This window comes from Neoarius graeffei, chromosome 6, assembly GCF_027579695.1.
Source record: "Neoarius graeffei isolate fNeoGra1 chromosome 6, fNeoGra1.pri, whole genome shotgun sequence".
Lineage (NCBI taxonomy): Eukaryota > Metazoa > Chordata > Actinopteri > Siluriformes > Ariidae > Neoarius > Neoarius graeffei.
The window spans coordinates 86,967,253-86,982,148 of NC_083574.1; the positions used below are offsets into that span (position 1 = coordinate 86,967,253).

A 14,896-nucleotide genomic window follows, 5' to 3' on the forward strand; every position below is an offset into this window, starting at 1 on the left:
ATTTAAAAGCAGCTGCTTTTGTTTAATGGTGGTGGTCTGGACACTCAAGACACCTTTTCTCGGATGCTTCTACTCAAGAAACATCTCGCAACCTTGTTGGTATGATTTGCATCATCTGAACAGCGAGCAAAAATACTGAAGAAGTAACTTTACAGAACGTGGAGTTAAACCACCGGCTCTGAAAATGTTCACAAACAAACAGCAATGAGATGAAATCTGAGATGTTAAACCGGCTCTGACACACAGACGGGGGATGGATATGTGGGATGGGGTGTGTGAGAGTCCATGTGTGTTGTACAGATCTGTCCGTGTGTGTGTGTGTGTGTGTGTGTGTGTAGGGGAGCTTTCATGGACTTGGCATCAGACTTGGCAGTTGGTACACTTGGCAGTGTATTGAGTTTTGCTCCTATTGTTTGTAAATGCAATGTACAGTAAGTGACGTGTGATCGAAAAGGAAGGAAGAGAAAAGAAAAGAAAAGAAGGGGATGGAGAGAGAGGGAGAAAAGTGGATAGGAGAGAGAGAGAGAGAGAGAGGATCTTTTCTTTTTCAGCATGGCATTAAAGAGAAATGTGTGTGCTTGGTGTTTTAATGTTATACGAGAGAAAGAAGAAAGAGAGAAGTTCACATGAGCGAGCACTTCTCTGCGGAGTTTTTCAGCTCCTCCAGCGTGGCCTGTGCTTTGTCCTTCAGGTGGTCGATGTCCACGTTCTGGATGTTAGACAGCTGCCCGAGCACCGAGAGCTTGTCCTTTTCCTCCTGGTTGTCCTCTGCGATCATCTTTGCCAGCTCTGTTGGTAGCTCCACGTCCTGAGTCGCAGCCTGGATCTGGGTCTCGTCCACCTCGTTCTGACACACACACACACACACACGAGTACAAATTTGAAAAAATTATAAGACAGGGCGTATGGTTTGTCCAATAAAATCTGTTGATATTAAGGTAATTGATTCATTTTTCATAACACCAGCTCTGAATGTAATTCCCACTATCAGAGGTTTACCGTATATCAGTGCCCTTGTTCTAACACGCTATAGTTGCTATAGTTACTCATCTCATCTCATCTCATTATCTCTAGCCACTTTATCCTGTTCTACAGGGTCGCAGGCAAGCTGGAGCCTATCCCAGCTGACTACGGGCGAAAGGCGGGGTACACCCTGGACAAGTCGCCAGGTCATCACAGGGCTGACACATAGACACAGACAACCATTCACACTCACATTCACACCTACGGTCAATTTAGAGTCACCAGTTAACCTAACCTGCATGTCTTTGGACTGTGGGGGAAACCGGAGCACCCGGAGGAAACCCACGCGGACACGGGGAGAACATGCAAACTCCACACAGAAAGGCCCTCGCCGGCCACGGGGCTCGAACCCGGACCTTCTTGCTGTGAGGCGACAGCGCTAACCACTACACCACCGTGCCGCCGCACCATGCAATATTGTAAACCATATTCAATGCTCATTCTCCATTGGGTAGAGTGACGTAATACACGTAGGATAGGTGATACGCGAACAATATTGCAGCCAAGATTTTAATGTCAACACTTTATAAAGTGTCTTCACACAAAAGCCATGAAGATTTACTATGAGATATGTAGCACTGATAAACACACTGTGCTGTTTCTGATAGGATCTGTACACGTGTGTGTGTGTGTGTGTGTGTGTGTGTGTGTGTGTGTGTGTGTGTGTGTGTGTGTGTGTGAACACTGCTGTACCTTTGGGAGTTTGTATTTTTCCCTGAAGTGAGTTCTCACGGTGGCTCTTTCCGCCTTCTTTTGGGCAAAACTGGCATCTCGTTCTTGCCTGCAAGCAAAGAATGACAGGTTTGAGTCAAACACACACACACAATCTCTAGTTAGGAGCAGAAGCATCTTGTATGAGAGTGCTACACAAGGAGTAGTGTTAGTAAGAAATAAAACATTTGTAGATGGGCTGTCATTGGCGAGTGGCTTAGTGGTTAGCGTGTCCGCCTCTTGATCAGGAGCTCATGAGTTCTATTCACGGTCGGGTCATACCAAAGACCATCATAAAAATGGTGTCTACTGCCATCTGGCAAGGCACGCTGCAATACAGATGTGAGTGGGGAGTCAAACTCTTGCGGTTACCAGAGGACTAGCCCCTCACCGTAACCCTAGCTATGTAATAGCGAGAGGCCGAGGGATACAAAATGGAGATCGGTGCTGCCAAATGCACCATGAATAGTGCAGGAAGGACTTTGACTTTGCTACTGAAAAATAATCAGTGTCAGGGTAATGTAATACAGCCTGGCATGAAGCAGACAATACTGGGGTCATACTTTTATAACCCTGAAGCATCCTTTAGCAATTTATCAAAGAATGCCATGTCACATTTATACCCTGCCCACACTAGGGATTTTGTACCGATACGAAACTACTTTCGTACCACAACACCTGTCCACACTAGCAACTATACCGGTACTGTAGCGGTATAACTGTATCGGTACGAAACCCACAAATGTATGGGTTTCGTACCAGTACAGTATCGGTAGGGTGGTTCACTATAGTTGCAAATTGGTGTCACCTCACTTAACAAGTATTCTGAGACCAGGCCTTTAAATAAAATCAGGGTGTCTGTGTTCATATGCCTTCCTATTGATTATAAAAATTAATTGATATTAAATTTTATCCACCCAAATATAATAGTGTTGGTAGAATTTTTCATTGGAAGTACCCAAGGGGGTCCAAAATGCATGTCTCATACATCCCAGAAGGAAAATAAACTCTTGCTGAAAAATATTTATTGGTGTTATTATTTTGTGTCACCCATTTAAATATGATCAATATTGTCCATGCAGCATGAAGAAAAGCACATTTTGAAAATATTTCCAATACTAGTCAGAAATTTTCCCGCCAAGAAATTGATTTTTGGTGTCCCAAGTAATTAAGTCAGTACACTAACAGTACTAACTAGAGACACCTGGGGAAAATGGACAGAACTATTCTAATGAGATGACTGCAGTGCATTGTGGGAATCCCACAAGTTCAAGGGAGGGAAACATTGAATTTCATATTGTGGTAGTTTTCCAGCATTGTTCAGGTTTGTATGGCAATTTTTAACAGAATTTATAGCAGTCAATACACTAACACTTCTAGAATGATGTAGGCCCAGCTTCGTCATGAAAACATGTTTGTGCCATGAATGTGAGTTAGAAGACCTTTCAACTAGACTACAATGCACAAGCATCATTTACAGTGGTGCTTGAAAGTTTGTGAACCCTTTAGAATTTTCTATATTTCTGCATAAATATGGCCTAAAACATCATCAGATTTTCACGCAAGTCCTAAAAGTAGATAAAGAGAACCCAGTTAAACCAATGAGACAAAAATATTATACTTGGTCATTTATTTATTGAGGAAAATGATCCAATATTACATATCTGTGAGTGGCAAAAGTATGTGAACCTTTGCTTTCAGTATCTGGTGTGATCCTCTTGTGCAGCAATAACTGCAACAAAACGTTTGCGGTAACTGTTGATCAGTCCTGCACATCGGCTTGGAGGAATTTTAGCCCATTCCTCCGTACAGAACAGCTTCAACTCTGGGATGTTGGTGGGTTTCCTCACATGAACTGCTCGCTTCAGGTCCTTCCACAACATTTCCATTGGATTAAGGTCAGGACTTTGACTTGGCCATTCCAAAACATTAACTTTATTCTTCTTTAACCATTCTTTGGTAGAACGACTTGTGTGCTTAGGGTCGTTGTCTTGCTGCATGACCCACCTTCTCTTGAGATTCAGTTCATGGACAGATGTCCTGACATTTTCCTTTAGAATTCGCTGGTATAATTCAGAATTCATTGTTCCATCAATGATGGCAACCTGTCCTGGCCCAGATGCAGCAAAACAGGCCCAAACCATGATACTACCACCACCATGTTTCACAGATGGGATAAGGTTCTTATGCTGGAATGCAGTGTTTTCCTTTCTCCAAACATAACGCTTCTCATTTAAACCAAAAAGTTCTATTTTGGTCTCATCCGTCCACAAACATTTTTCCAATAGCCTTCTGGCTTATCCACGTGATCTTTAGCAAACTGCAGATGACCAGCAATGTTCTTTTTGGAGAGCAGTGGCTTTCTCCTTGCAAGCCTGCCATGCACACCATTGTTGCTCAGTGTTCTCCTGATGGTGGACTCATGAACATTAACATTAGCCAATGTGAGAGAGGCCTTCAGCTGCTTAGAAGTTATCCTGGGGTCCTTTGTGACCTCGTCGACCATTACACGCCTTGCTCTTGGAGTGATCTTTGTTGGTCGACCACTCCTGGGGAGGGTAACAATGGTCTTGAATTTCCTCCATTTGTACACAATCTGTCTGCCTGTGGATTGGTGGAGTCCAAACTCTTTAGAGATGGTTTTGTAACCTTTTCCAGCCTGATGAGCATCAACAACGCTTTTTCTGAGGTCATCAGAAATCTCCTTTGTTCGTGCCATGATACACTTCCACAAACATGTGTTGTGAAGATCAGACTTTGATAGATCCCTGTTCGTTAAATAAAACAGGGTGCCCACTCACACCTGATTGTCATCCCATTGATTGAAAACACCTGACTCTGATTTCACCTTCAAATTAATTGCTAATCCTAGAGGTTCACATACTTTTGCCACTCACAGATATGTAATATTGGATCATTTTCCTTAATAAATAAATAAATAACCAAGTATAATATTTTTGTCTAATTTTTTAACTGGGCTCTCTTTATCTACTTTTAGGACTTGTGGGAAAATCTGATGATGTTTTAGGTCATATTTATGCAGAAATATAGAAAATTCTAAAGGGTTCACAAACTTTCAAGCACCACTGTACACATCTGCACCCTGGTGACCAGATGATGAACTATTTGTCCATACACTAACACCGGGGTCTGTTTGTGTACTGACTATTGTGTTAGTGTATTGACCAATTTGATAGGATGACAGTTTGATGTCTCTTGATCCCTTTTGTCAACCTACTAGTATATAGGCCTATACCTAGTACATGTATCCTACCAGGATATCTTTAAAGGTTTTCTGATTAGGCCTAGTCAATTTCTGAGAGTGTCTGTGTACTGACTTAACCTCCTAAGGCCCAAGCTGGGTTTTTTTTTACGTGCATTTTTTATTTCTCTTTGCTATTTGGGCTTATTAGAACCTGATTAGAATAAAAACTAAGCATCATCTTTTGATAAGATGTACTTTTAGAGAAAAAGTATGTCCACATATGTGGATTCTTGTTCCGAATTTCCATAAAGTGCTGTCCACGCATGTGACCGCTAAGCCCTAGGAGGTTAAAAATTTGATTTTGCCCCTCCCCCGTACTCACCTTTTACAAACTATTAATTTTACTTCCAGCTTCCCCTACTTACTACCTGGTTGAATGATTGATCTTTACTGTTCTGCTCAAATAATCAACTTCGTTGTCTTATTTTTGAACGTCAGTACACAAACATGCTGTCAGTACACAAACGCTGCACCCTTTTAATACATATATTTATTGTTCTATTGTGATAAATATACATTTTCAAATAGAATTATTTATAATAAGGCCCAGATTTGTAATTGGGGTCAATTACATTTTGATTTTGGTCAGAGATTATGGATTTATTAGGCATTTCAGAGACCTGTTTGTGTACTGACAGAGACAAGGGCAACCTTGACCTTGAAATGACCTTTGACCTTGAATTTTGCCATATCGAGCAATAAGAAGATACTTTGATAAAACTCCAAAATTGGCTACTAGAATTCTGCCTTATGAACTTATCAGTTTGCTCAAGGCCCATATCCCAATTTGCAACTATAGTGGAGAACCACCCGGTACTGTAGCGCTTCGCTGTAGTGTGGACAGATGAAGCGGTTCTGTATCGATACAAATATAATGCGCAAGCGCAATGAACCATTCCTACGTCTTCCGGGTTATTCATACAATACAATACGCCCGTGCTTTCCAGCTGTAAATAAAACGTCAAAATGGCTCAAAATGACCGTGGAGCTACATGGAGCAAAGAAAGGGGGAGAAAGAGGGAGGAAGAAAGGAGGAAGAGGGGAAAAGGGAGAGAAAGGGAGGGGAAGAGAAGGGAAGAGGGAGATTCGTTTTCTTTGTTTCTTTCTCAACTGCCTCGCGCGTTTTATACGATTCGACTGAATAAACGACCACCAGAAATACAGACTGTACAGACAACAAAAAGCACACACGCGTTGTTTCATCCGCCATATTCTCGGAAGAAAGTTACTCGGTAACCACGGAAACATTTCGCGCACGCGCATTTCAACTTCCGTGAAAGAAAACCGCAAACATTTCTCATTAGTGTGGACAGATGCACTAAACTGTACCGGTATACTTTGTATCGATATACAGTTATACCACTATCGTACCAGTATAAGTGTGAACACAGCATTAATGTAGTGGAACAAAGTTGCTTCCTGTTATCACTTCAGCTATGGCAACTATTTAACAGTTATTCCATGAAATCGAGTCGTACATGAGCTGAAAGCTGACGAGGTGCGTAGCACCGACTTGTCTATAAGCCGTGTACGACGAGATTGAGTGGAATAACTGTTTTATTCTATCCACATTCGCTGGATTTTGACAGAGCATTTTTATTGTTATTTTTTGCAAATTTGAAAAATAAAAATTTTATACAAAACGTCCGACGAAATCATTTCCGCTTAGGATGTAAACAAACTGGCGAAATGACAGGAGCAATTTGTGAAAAATGTGATAATAATAATAATAATAATTATTATTATTGAAAAATCATTTAAAAAATGACACCTTACATTCATCAAATACTTTCATTTCTTTTTTTTGTATTTTTTGGGGTTTTGTTTTCAAGTAGTTTTTATTTCATCCTCAGTTGGTTCAGCAACACGCTCCGCCATTTTGTTTTTCTCTACTCACGGTATATGAGCTGATATCCTAGTAGTCGAGTAGCCAATCAGAGCACGCGATTAATCATATCCAGTGAATGTGGACAGAATAAAAACAGTTATTCCCTTCATCCACAGCTGATTGATTGACACAAACGATTACAAAATGCAAACTCTCCTTGCCTGAAGATTTTCTTCAGTCGTTAAAACGTACAGTTACGGTTTCGCGTCTGACCGTTTCAAAATGTTAACCCTGAAGACTCCTTCTTTAATGTTAAACAAACATCTCTTCGCAGAAAACGATGTATGCTCTTACGACAGAAATGAGACCATATCAGAACAAGTGCGTTAATATAAACCTGGGATTTGATTTGTCGTGCAGCCGGATCTACAGTCAGAGCTTTCTGTTATGGAAAATGACTCAAAAACCTTCTGACCAATCAGAATTGAGCATTCAGCAGCATTGTGTTCTTTAATTAGTATTCAATAAAAGGAAAGAAAGACTGTGCTTCTGCTACACAGTCTAAAGCCCAGGAATAAGTCAAGTCAAGTCAACTTTATTGTCAATTATGCTATACATGCTCGACATACAGCACAGATGAAATTTCAGTCCTCTCTGACCCACGGTGCAAACAGGCAATGCAATAAATACAAATAGAATAATTGAAATAAACAATATAAACAGTATAAACACTCTAGATAAGAAATAGACATAGACTAAACACACACATACACATATATATATATATATATATATATATATATATATATATATATATATATATATATATAAATTGGAGCAAAAGGACATAAAATAAAGTCAAGGGCACTTGAGGTATAGCAGGTAAACATGAAATAAGCAGTATAAAGAATAAACTAATAGCTGTTATGGTGAGGTAGTGCGGAATAGTGCAAATGAGCGAGGTAAAGTGAAATGTGCGGCCCCTGAGTTCAGTGTGCGAATGAATGTTGAGAGTATGTGTGTTGGGGGGGGGGGGGGGGGGGGAGACTGTGAGGGTGACATGATGTCAGATGCTGAAGGGGGGGCAGGGGGGTGTGCGGGCAGAATCTGTGGCAGGGGGCAGAGGGGGAAGGAGGGGCAGAACAGGGAGTGAGTTGAGCCTCCTGACCGCCTGGTGAAAGAAACTGTTCTTGAGCCTGCTGGTTTTGGCCCAGAGACTCCGCAGTCTCCTCCCCGACAGCAGCAGGCTGAAGAGGCTGTGAGATGGGTGGGTGGGGTCACCTGCAATCCTGATGGCTTTGCGGGTGAGGCGGGAGTTATAAATTTCCATAAGAGAAGGGAGAGAGACACCAATGATCCTCTCAGCTGCTCTGACGATGCGCTGCAGAGTCTTGCAGCAGGACACGGTGCAGGCGCCGTACCACACGGTGATGCAGCTGGTCAGGATGTTCTCGATGGTGCCTCTGTAGAATGTGTGCATGATGGGGGCCGGGGCTCTTGCTCTCCTCAGTTTGCGGAGGAAGTACAGACGCTGTTGGGCTTTTTTGGCCAGTGATGCGGTGTTGTTGCTCCAGGACAGGTCTTCAGAGATGTGCACACCCAGAAACTTGGTGCTGCTCACCCTCTCCACTGCAGCACCATCGATAGTTAGTGGAGCATGCTGGGTGTGCGCTCTCCTGAAGTCCACAACAATCTCCTTCGTCTTCTCTACGTTGTCCTTGCACCACATGGCCAAGCGGCTCACCTCGCTCCTGTAGATTGTCTCATCGCCATTGTTGATGAGACCCATCACAGTCACGTCGTCCGCAAACTTAATGAAGAGGTTGGATGATAAATAAGATGAACAATTTGATCCAAGAAAGTAAATATCACGTAGTGATGCTTAGAGAAGCAGCTTTGGGACCAGAAGGTTGCTGGTTCGATTCCCTGGACCAGCAGGAATGGCTGAAGTGCCCTTGAGCAAGGCATCTCACTCCCAACTGCTCCCCAGGCTGCTCTGGGTGTGTTGTATGTCGCTCTGGATAAGAGTGTCTGCTAAATGCCGCTAACGTAATTTAATGTAACTTAAAAAAAAATGAACATATGAACAGGTGGAAGAAAAATCAAAAGAAAAACTGATCAAATCGCAGGAATACAGACATTGAAAGAACTTTTGTAATGACGCATCAGTTAATGTTTTCCAGTGAAAGAACAAACATGAAAACACAAGGAAAGCAGGACACACGGTTTGTCTGTAATAAAGAAAGTACTTGGATTGGACACATGAACAAATCACATCAAGCTTCAATCTGTCTCTGAGAACCGATCAATAAACATCTGCTCACTGATGCACTTGGCCACAATCCAGGTTCCACAATTAGAAGAAATCACAATCATCAAGTACTAATAAAATCACTTTTAAATGTTCTATGAATGCAATGCCTTTTTTTTTTTTTTTTGCTTTGAACACTTTGCATGTGTTCCTGATTTGTTGTAAGTTTTTTTTTAAATATATAATTGCAAATTCGAGTGTGAAAAATTAATTACCATATCACCAAACCTCTATTTATCTAAAATTATTGGTGTCTGCCTAACATTCATCAACATATCATAACATTATGTTGGTAATTATAATATTTATGATATTAAAATCATATTAGTACCAGTATTAGTACAGTACATTAGTACAAATTATATAACATCCAACTTACCATTTTTTTTGGGAAGTACAATAACTCTAACAAGATGATAAATCCTTAGTAAATACTTATAGCATTCATTTAATCAAACACAAGCTTTAGAAAACAAAAATCATAGTTAGTCCTGGAGATGTTTTGTCCTACAGCATGATCATGATAATTATGATGATGTAGTACTCCAAGAGACCTCTAGGGGGCAGACACGAGCTAGAAATAGGGCCAATAGCATTACTCAGGTTTATAAAGCAGATTAAATCATATAATTTTTTTACTTCAGCTTTTCTGTAGTTTTATATTTATTCTATCTATCTATCAACAATTATTTTATTCACCATTTATATTTTGCATTAAATATTTAATTTCTTTTTTTTCAGCCATAATTCCCTGCTAAATTTGGTGCTACTATTTTATCTTATTTACTCATTTATTTAATGGCTTAATAATAATAATAATAATAATAATAATAATAATAATAATAATAATAATTTTATTTTCTGCATTTTATAATACTTCCTTGATCTTTTAAAATCTGGTTTTTTTAAATAATTTTATTTGCCTTTTTTCTTTGCAAATCACTTTGAGCTACATTTTAATATACAGTATATAATGTGTAATATAAATAAAGTTGATTATGATTATTCTTATTCCACTTAGAAGATCATTATACATTTTTTGTCAACTTACGCATCATAATATTTGGTGAAAAGTGAACACCGAGCTTATACTCTCAAAACATTTGTTTATTCATTTTAAACTTGTGAACTGATTTATTTCCTAATCCTTTGAATCATCTGTATTTCTGAACGGATGACTCCTAAAGTGTGAGATTTACAGGAGCAATAAATAATAAATATAAAAACAGGGAAATTATGTACATTACAGTTTAATAAATACTAAATGTCGGTCAATGACTCTCACATGTAGAAACCCGAACCAATATCCTCTGACCTCCTTAAACCACAACACGCGTGATGTTTACTGAAGGTCAGGTAACGCCTGCATGGGCTGATCTATGATTAGTGTTCATAATTCATTTTCTCCTCCCCCGTGTTCTACACGCAGAAGGCTGAACTGAACTGTGTTAGGATGAAGTGGCTCTTACTCAGAATCCTGTCATACACGTCACCCTCTGACAGAAGAGCCGCTCGACTGATCTGATAAATCATCACACATTCAGGATCAAGAAAATAACAGCATAGAGATGCTAAAACTAAAGGTTTTCACTTGCTATTTATTTTATACGTTTATCCTGAATGGAGATTGAAAAATTCTTCTTTCCTTCAGTGGAAGGTGGGAATCTGTTTGGCTCAATCCGAGCCTCACTGTGATTTTAATGGAAAGTTGTGATGCATGTTAAAGCCCTATAGAGCGATCCAGCACAGGAATCAGGGTACAGACCCGGATAAAGCAGCTATTTGGATTTGGATGGACTCAACGGGGGTAACTGTTTGGATTTGGACAGATTCTCAAGAGGAAGCTGTTTGAATCTGAGCAGACTCTGGTGACGTAGTTTTTTGGTTTTGGACATACTTGAGTAAGGTAGCTGTTTGGATTTATATAGATTGAGGTGAGGTAACTGCTTGGATTTGGATGGACACAGGTGAGGTAACTGTTTGGATTTCAGGCTCAGATGAGGTAACTTACGGTGAGGTAGGTAGGTTTTTTGGTTTGGATAGACTCAGGTAAGATTCCTATTGGGATTTGGATGGACTCAGTTGAGGCAGCTTTTTGGATTTGAATGGACTCAGATGATGAAGCTGTTTGGATTCTAACAGACCCAGAAGAGGTAGCTGCTTGGATTTGAACAGACTCAGATGAGGTAGCTGCTTGGATTTGAATGGACTCAGATGAGGTAGTTGTTTGGATTTGAACAGACTCAGATGAGGTAGCTGTTTGGATTCGAACGGACTCAGATAAAGTTGCTGTTTGGATTTGAACGGACTCAGATGAGGTAGCTGCTTGGATTCAGATGGACTCAGATAAGGTAGATGTTTAGATTTGAACAGACTCAGATGAGGTAGCTGTTTGGATTTGAATGGACTCAGATGAAGCTGCTGTTTGGATTTGAATGGACTCAGATGAGGTAGCTGCTTGGATTCAGATGGACTCAGATAAGGTAGATGTTTGGATTTGAACGGACTCAGATGAGGTAGCTGTTTGGATTTGAATGGACTCAGATGAAGTTGCTGTTTGGATTTGAATGGACTCAGATGAGGTAGCTGCTTGGATTCAGATGGACTCAGATAAGGTAGATGTTTGGATTTGAACGGACTCAGATGAGGTAGCTGTTTGGATTTGAACGGACTCAGATGAGGTTGCTGTTTGGATTCTAACAGACTCAGATGAGGTAGCTGTTTGGATTTGAACGGACTCAGATGAAGTTGCTGTTTGGATTCTAACAGACTCAGATGAGGTAACTGCTGGGATTCGAACAGATTCAGATGAGGTAGCTGTTTGGATTCGAACAAACTCAGATGAGGTAGAAGTTTGGATCTGAACAGGCTCAGATGAGGTAGATGTTTGGATTCGAACATACTCAGATGAGGTAGATGTTTGGATTCGAACAGGCTCAGATGAGATAGATATTTGGATTTGAACAGGCTCAGATGAGGTAGACGTTCGGATTCGAACGGGCTCAGATGAGGTAGATGTTTGGATCCAAATGGACTCAAATGAGGTAGCTGCTTGGATTAAGATGGACTCAGATGAGGTAGCTGTTTGGATTCGAATAGACTCAGATGAAGTAGATGTTTGGATTCGAACGGACTCAGATGAGGTAGCTGTTTGGATTAGGATGGACTCAAATGAGGTAGCTATTTGGATTTGGCTGCTCTCAGGTGAATTATCTGCTTAGATATAGACAGACTTGAGTGTGGTAGCCACTTGGATTTGGACAGACACAGGCGAGGTAACTATTTTGATCTGAGAGGTAGCTGCTTGGATTTGGAATGACCTTGAATAAGGTGGAGCTAGCCATTTGATCTAGATAGACTTGTGCGAGGTATTTGGTATGGTGGCAGAGAGCACTCCCTATCGTCACCCTGTGGATCGTCCAGAACAACTTGTGCTTTAAGCAAGTACTGTACTAATAAGCTCATGTAAAACAAACCATGAAAATGATAACATACCATATTGGCCTCTGCTCCAGCATGGCCCACTTGTTCCTGTGTATAACTGACTTTGATGGGGTTTACGTTCCAAGTGAACTAATAACGCTTATTAAAAACACTTTAATAACTGATGCAATGTAATAACTTCAGCACTGATTAGCTCAAACTTTGCATATGTTAAAGAGTGCATTTCTAGCCATCTATTAATAACTAACACCTGGTATCTGGCAGTGGAACCATGATAAATCACAATGAGAACCGTGTCAAGCATCATTTACACAAATTACTCAGAGATTTTTTTTTCAAAGAGCTCGATAGAGACTTCTGTACGAATTAATAAATTTTACTAGATAGAGACTGACAGGAGCTCAGTGAAAAGTGAAAAATTAAAAATTGAGGATTCAGATGAACACCTCCAGGTCCAGCTGGACTCAGTGTGATCTTGATGAGAGAACTGCTGTTCTCTTACTGAGAAAGACACAACTATACCATATATACACACTGAATATGTTTTATGGTAATTTTTTTTCATTCTTCTTGCTTCATCATCTTCCTGAAATGCACACTCCTACTCCGAGGCAAAAGGCAGGGCAGTTATTTGTGTCTAATACGTTTTAAGAGGTTAAAAAAATAAATATGGATTTGGACAGTTTAAAAAATATATTATCTCTATGAATATCGCATGGGAGTCTCTTGAGCCCTAGAAAGTAAAGGAGATCTTAGTAAAACATGAAATTAACTTTATCCATCTTTGGCCAAAATTAATCAGGTTTTTCTGTTTATATGCTCACAAGTGAGACAGAAGTGAGACCATTGTCCAAAATGGAGATTTATTTATTGCATTTATATTACATTAATGTTATTTAGCAGATTTTCTTATCCAGAGTGACGTATAAGATACCCAGAGCAGTCTGGGGAGCAATAGGGGGTTAGGTACCTTGCTCAAGGGCACTTCAGCCATTCCTGTTGGTCCAGGGCATCAAACCGGCAACCTTTTGGTTCCAAAGCTGCTTCTCTAACCATTCAACCAAAGCTTCCCATTTATTATCTGGGTATTAAAGTTAAATTTGGGTATTAAGAGCACACTAAAACGTACCATTCCTTATTGTTGTATCAACATGTCAAAGTGTAAATCTTGGTATATAGTTTCACCAAGACATTCACATGTAGTTTATTTTCAAAGCTTTCGTCTAAAAGGTAATGATCCACCTTAATTTAAAAAAAATTATATATATGTTACACTACTACGACTACTATATCTACATTTTCACGTAAGGGTGCATTTTTCTGAGAATGCTTATAGCATTTAATTGTGTGTCATTCCGCACAATGTGGCCAAAAGTATGTGGACAGCCGATCATCACACCTGATCGTCACACTTTTCCAAACTGATGCCACAAAGCTGGAAGCACACAATCGTGTAGAAAGTCTTTGGATGCTGTAGTATGGCAATTAGAACTAAGAGTCTCGAGGATGTTCCAGCATGACGATGCTGCTGTACTGGACACAAAGTGGGCTCCATGAAGACAGAAGGTTGGAGTGGAGTGGAAGAACTCGAATGTCCTGAACAAAACCCTGAGTTCAATACATATGAGTGTTCTTGTAGCTGAATGAAAAGACAAGAATGAATGAATGAATGGATGGATGAATGAATGAGAGCTATATCATGGGAATAAATCTGGAACAAGATGTTCAACCAGGACAGATGGGTGTGTGTAAGGTGTCCCCCAAACTTTCCACCTGAAACACCTCAGTAAATCCTAAAAGCAAAGATAAATGAGTGTGATGTGTAGTTTTTGGGCTGTAAACTAGCAGTCAGTGTAGAGAAAGTGTGCTTTTCTTACTTCTCCTCCTCCAGCTGCTGTTGGTATTGCTCATACTCCTCTTCTGTCATGCCTTGAGCGGCCGCTTCGCCTTTCTCTCCATCCGACTTCTCCTCCGTTAATCCGCCCGTCAGGTCCTTCAGCTGCCCGCCGATCATGTGCTTCACCATGAAAGCCATCAGTGCTTTATTAGAGCTCAGGATCCAGGGAAGTTCAACAACAACACGTCCGTGCAAAGAGCTACACAATATCAATAATCAATACCCGGGAATTACTTTGTATCCTTTTCCGCTCTGATGCAGGTGAGATGAATGATGGAGAGGGACCCTGAGTACCGCCTCTCTCTCTCTCTCTCTCTCTCTCTCTCACGTGTGTGTGTGTGTTGGAGTCACACTGCGAGTCTGATTCCACGAGTTTTCATTGCTCACTCCAGCCAATCAGATTCACTATCAGAGCGC

The 14,896-nt window shown here is 40.5% G+C and overlaps 1 protein-coding gene across 1 annotated transcript; it reads right to left on the minus strand.

The window, feature by feature from the left end:
* Positions 1-617: 617 nt before the first annotated feature.
* Positions 618-14,617, minus strand: cplx3b (complexin 3b). Its single transcript, XM_060923002.1, has 3 exons — positions 14,460-14,617; positions 1,717-1,804; positions 618-847 (listed from the first exon to the last, which is right to left on the minus strand). The coding sequence occupies exons 1-3, from the start codon at positions 14,615-14,617 to the stop codon at positions 623-625; spliced, it is 471 nt and encodes a 156-aa protein (XP_060778985.1). The 3' UTR covers positions 618-622.
* Positions 14,618-14,896: the final 279 nt, after the last annotated feature.

Bases quoted from the DNA above. Each gene is read 5' to 3' on its own strand.
- cplx3b (XM_060923002.1), bottom strand. From the start codon at position 14,617: ATGGCTTTCATGGTGAAGCACATGATCGGCGGGCAGCTGAAGGACCTG. The intron at 1,805-14,459 runs GTAAGAAAAGCA...CTTTGCTTGCAG, and splicing joins CAGCAGCTGGAGGAGGAGAA to GCAAGAACGAGATGCCAGTT. The intron at 848-1,716 runs GTACAGCAGTGT...TGTGTGTGTCAG, and splicing joins AAAAATACAAACTCCCAAAG to AACGAGGTGGACGAGACCCA.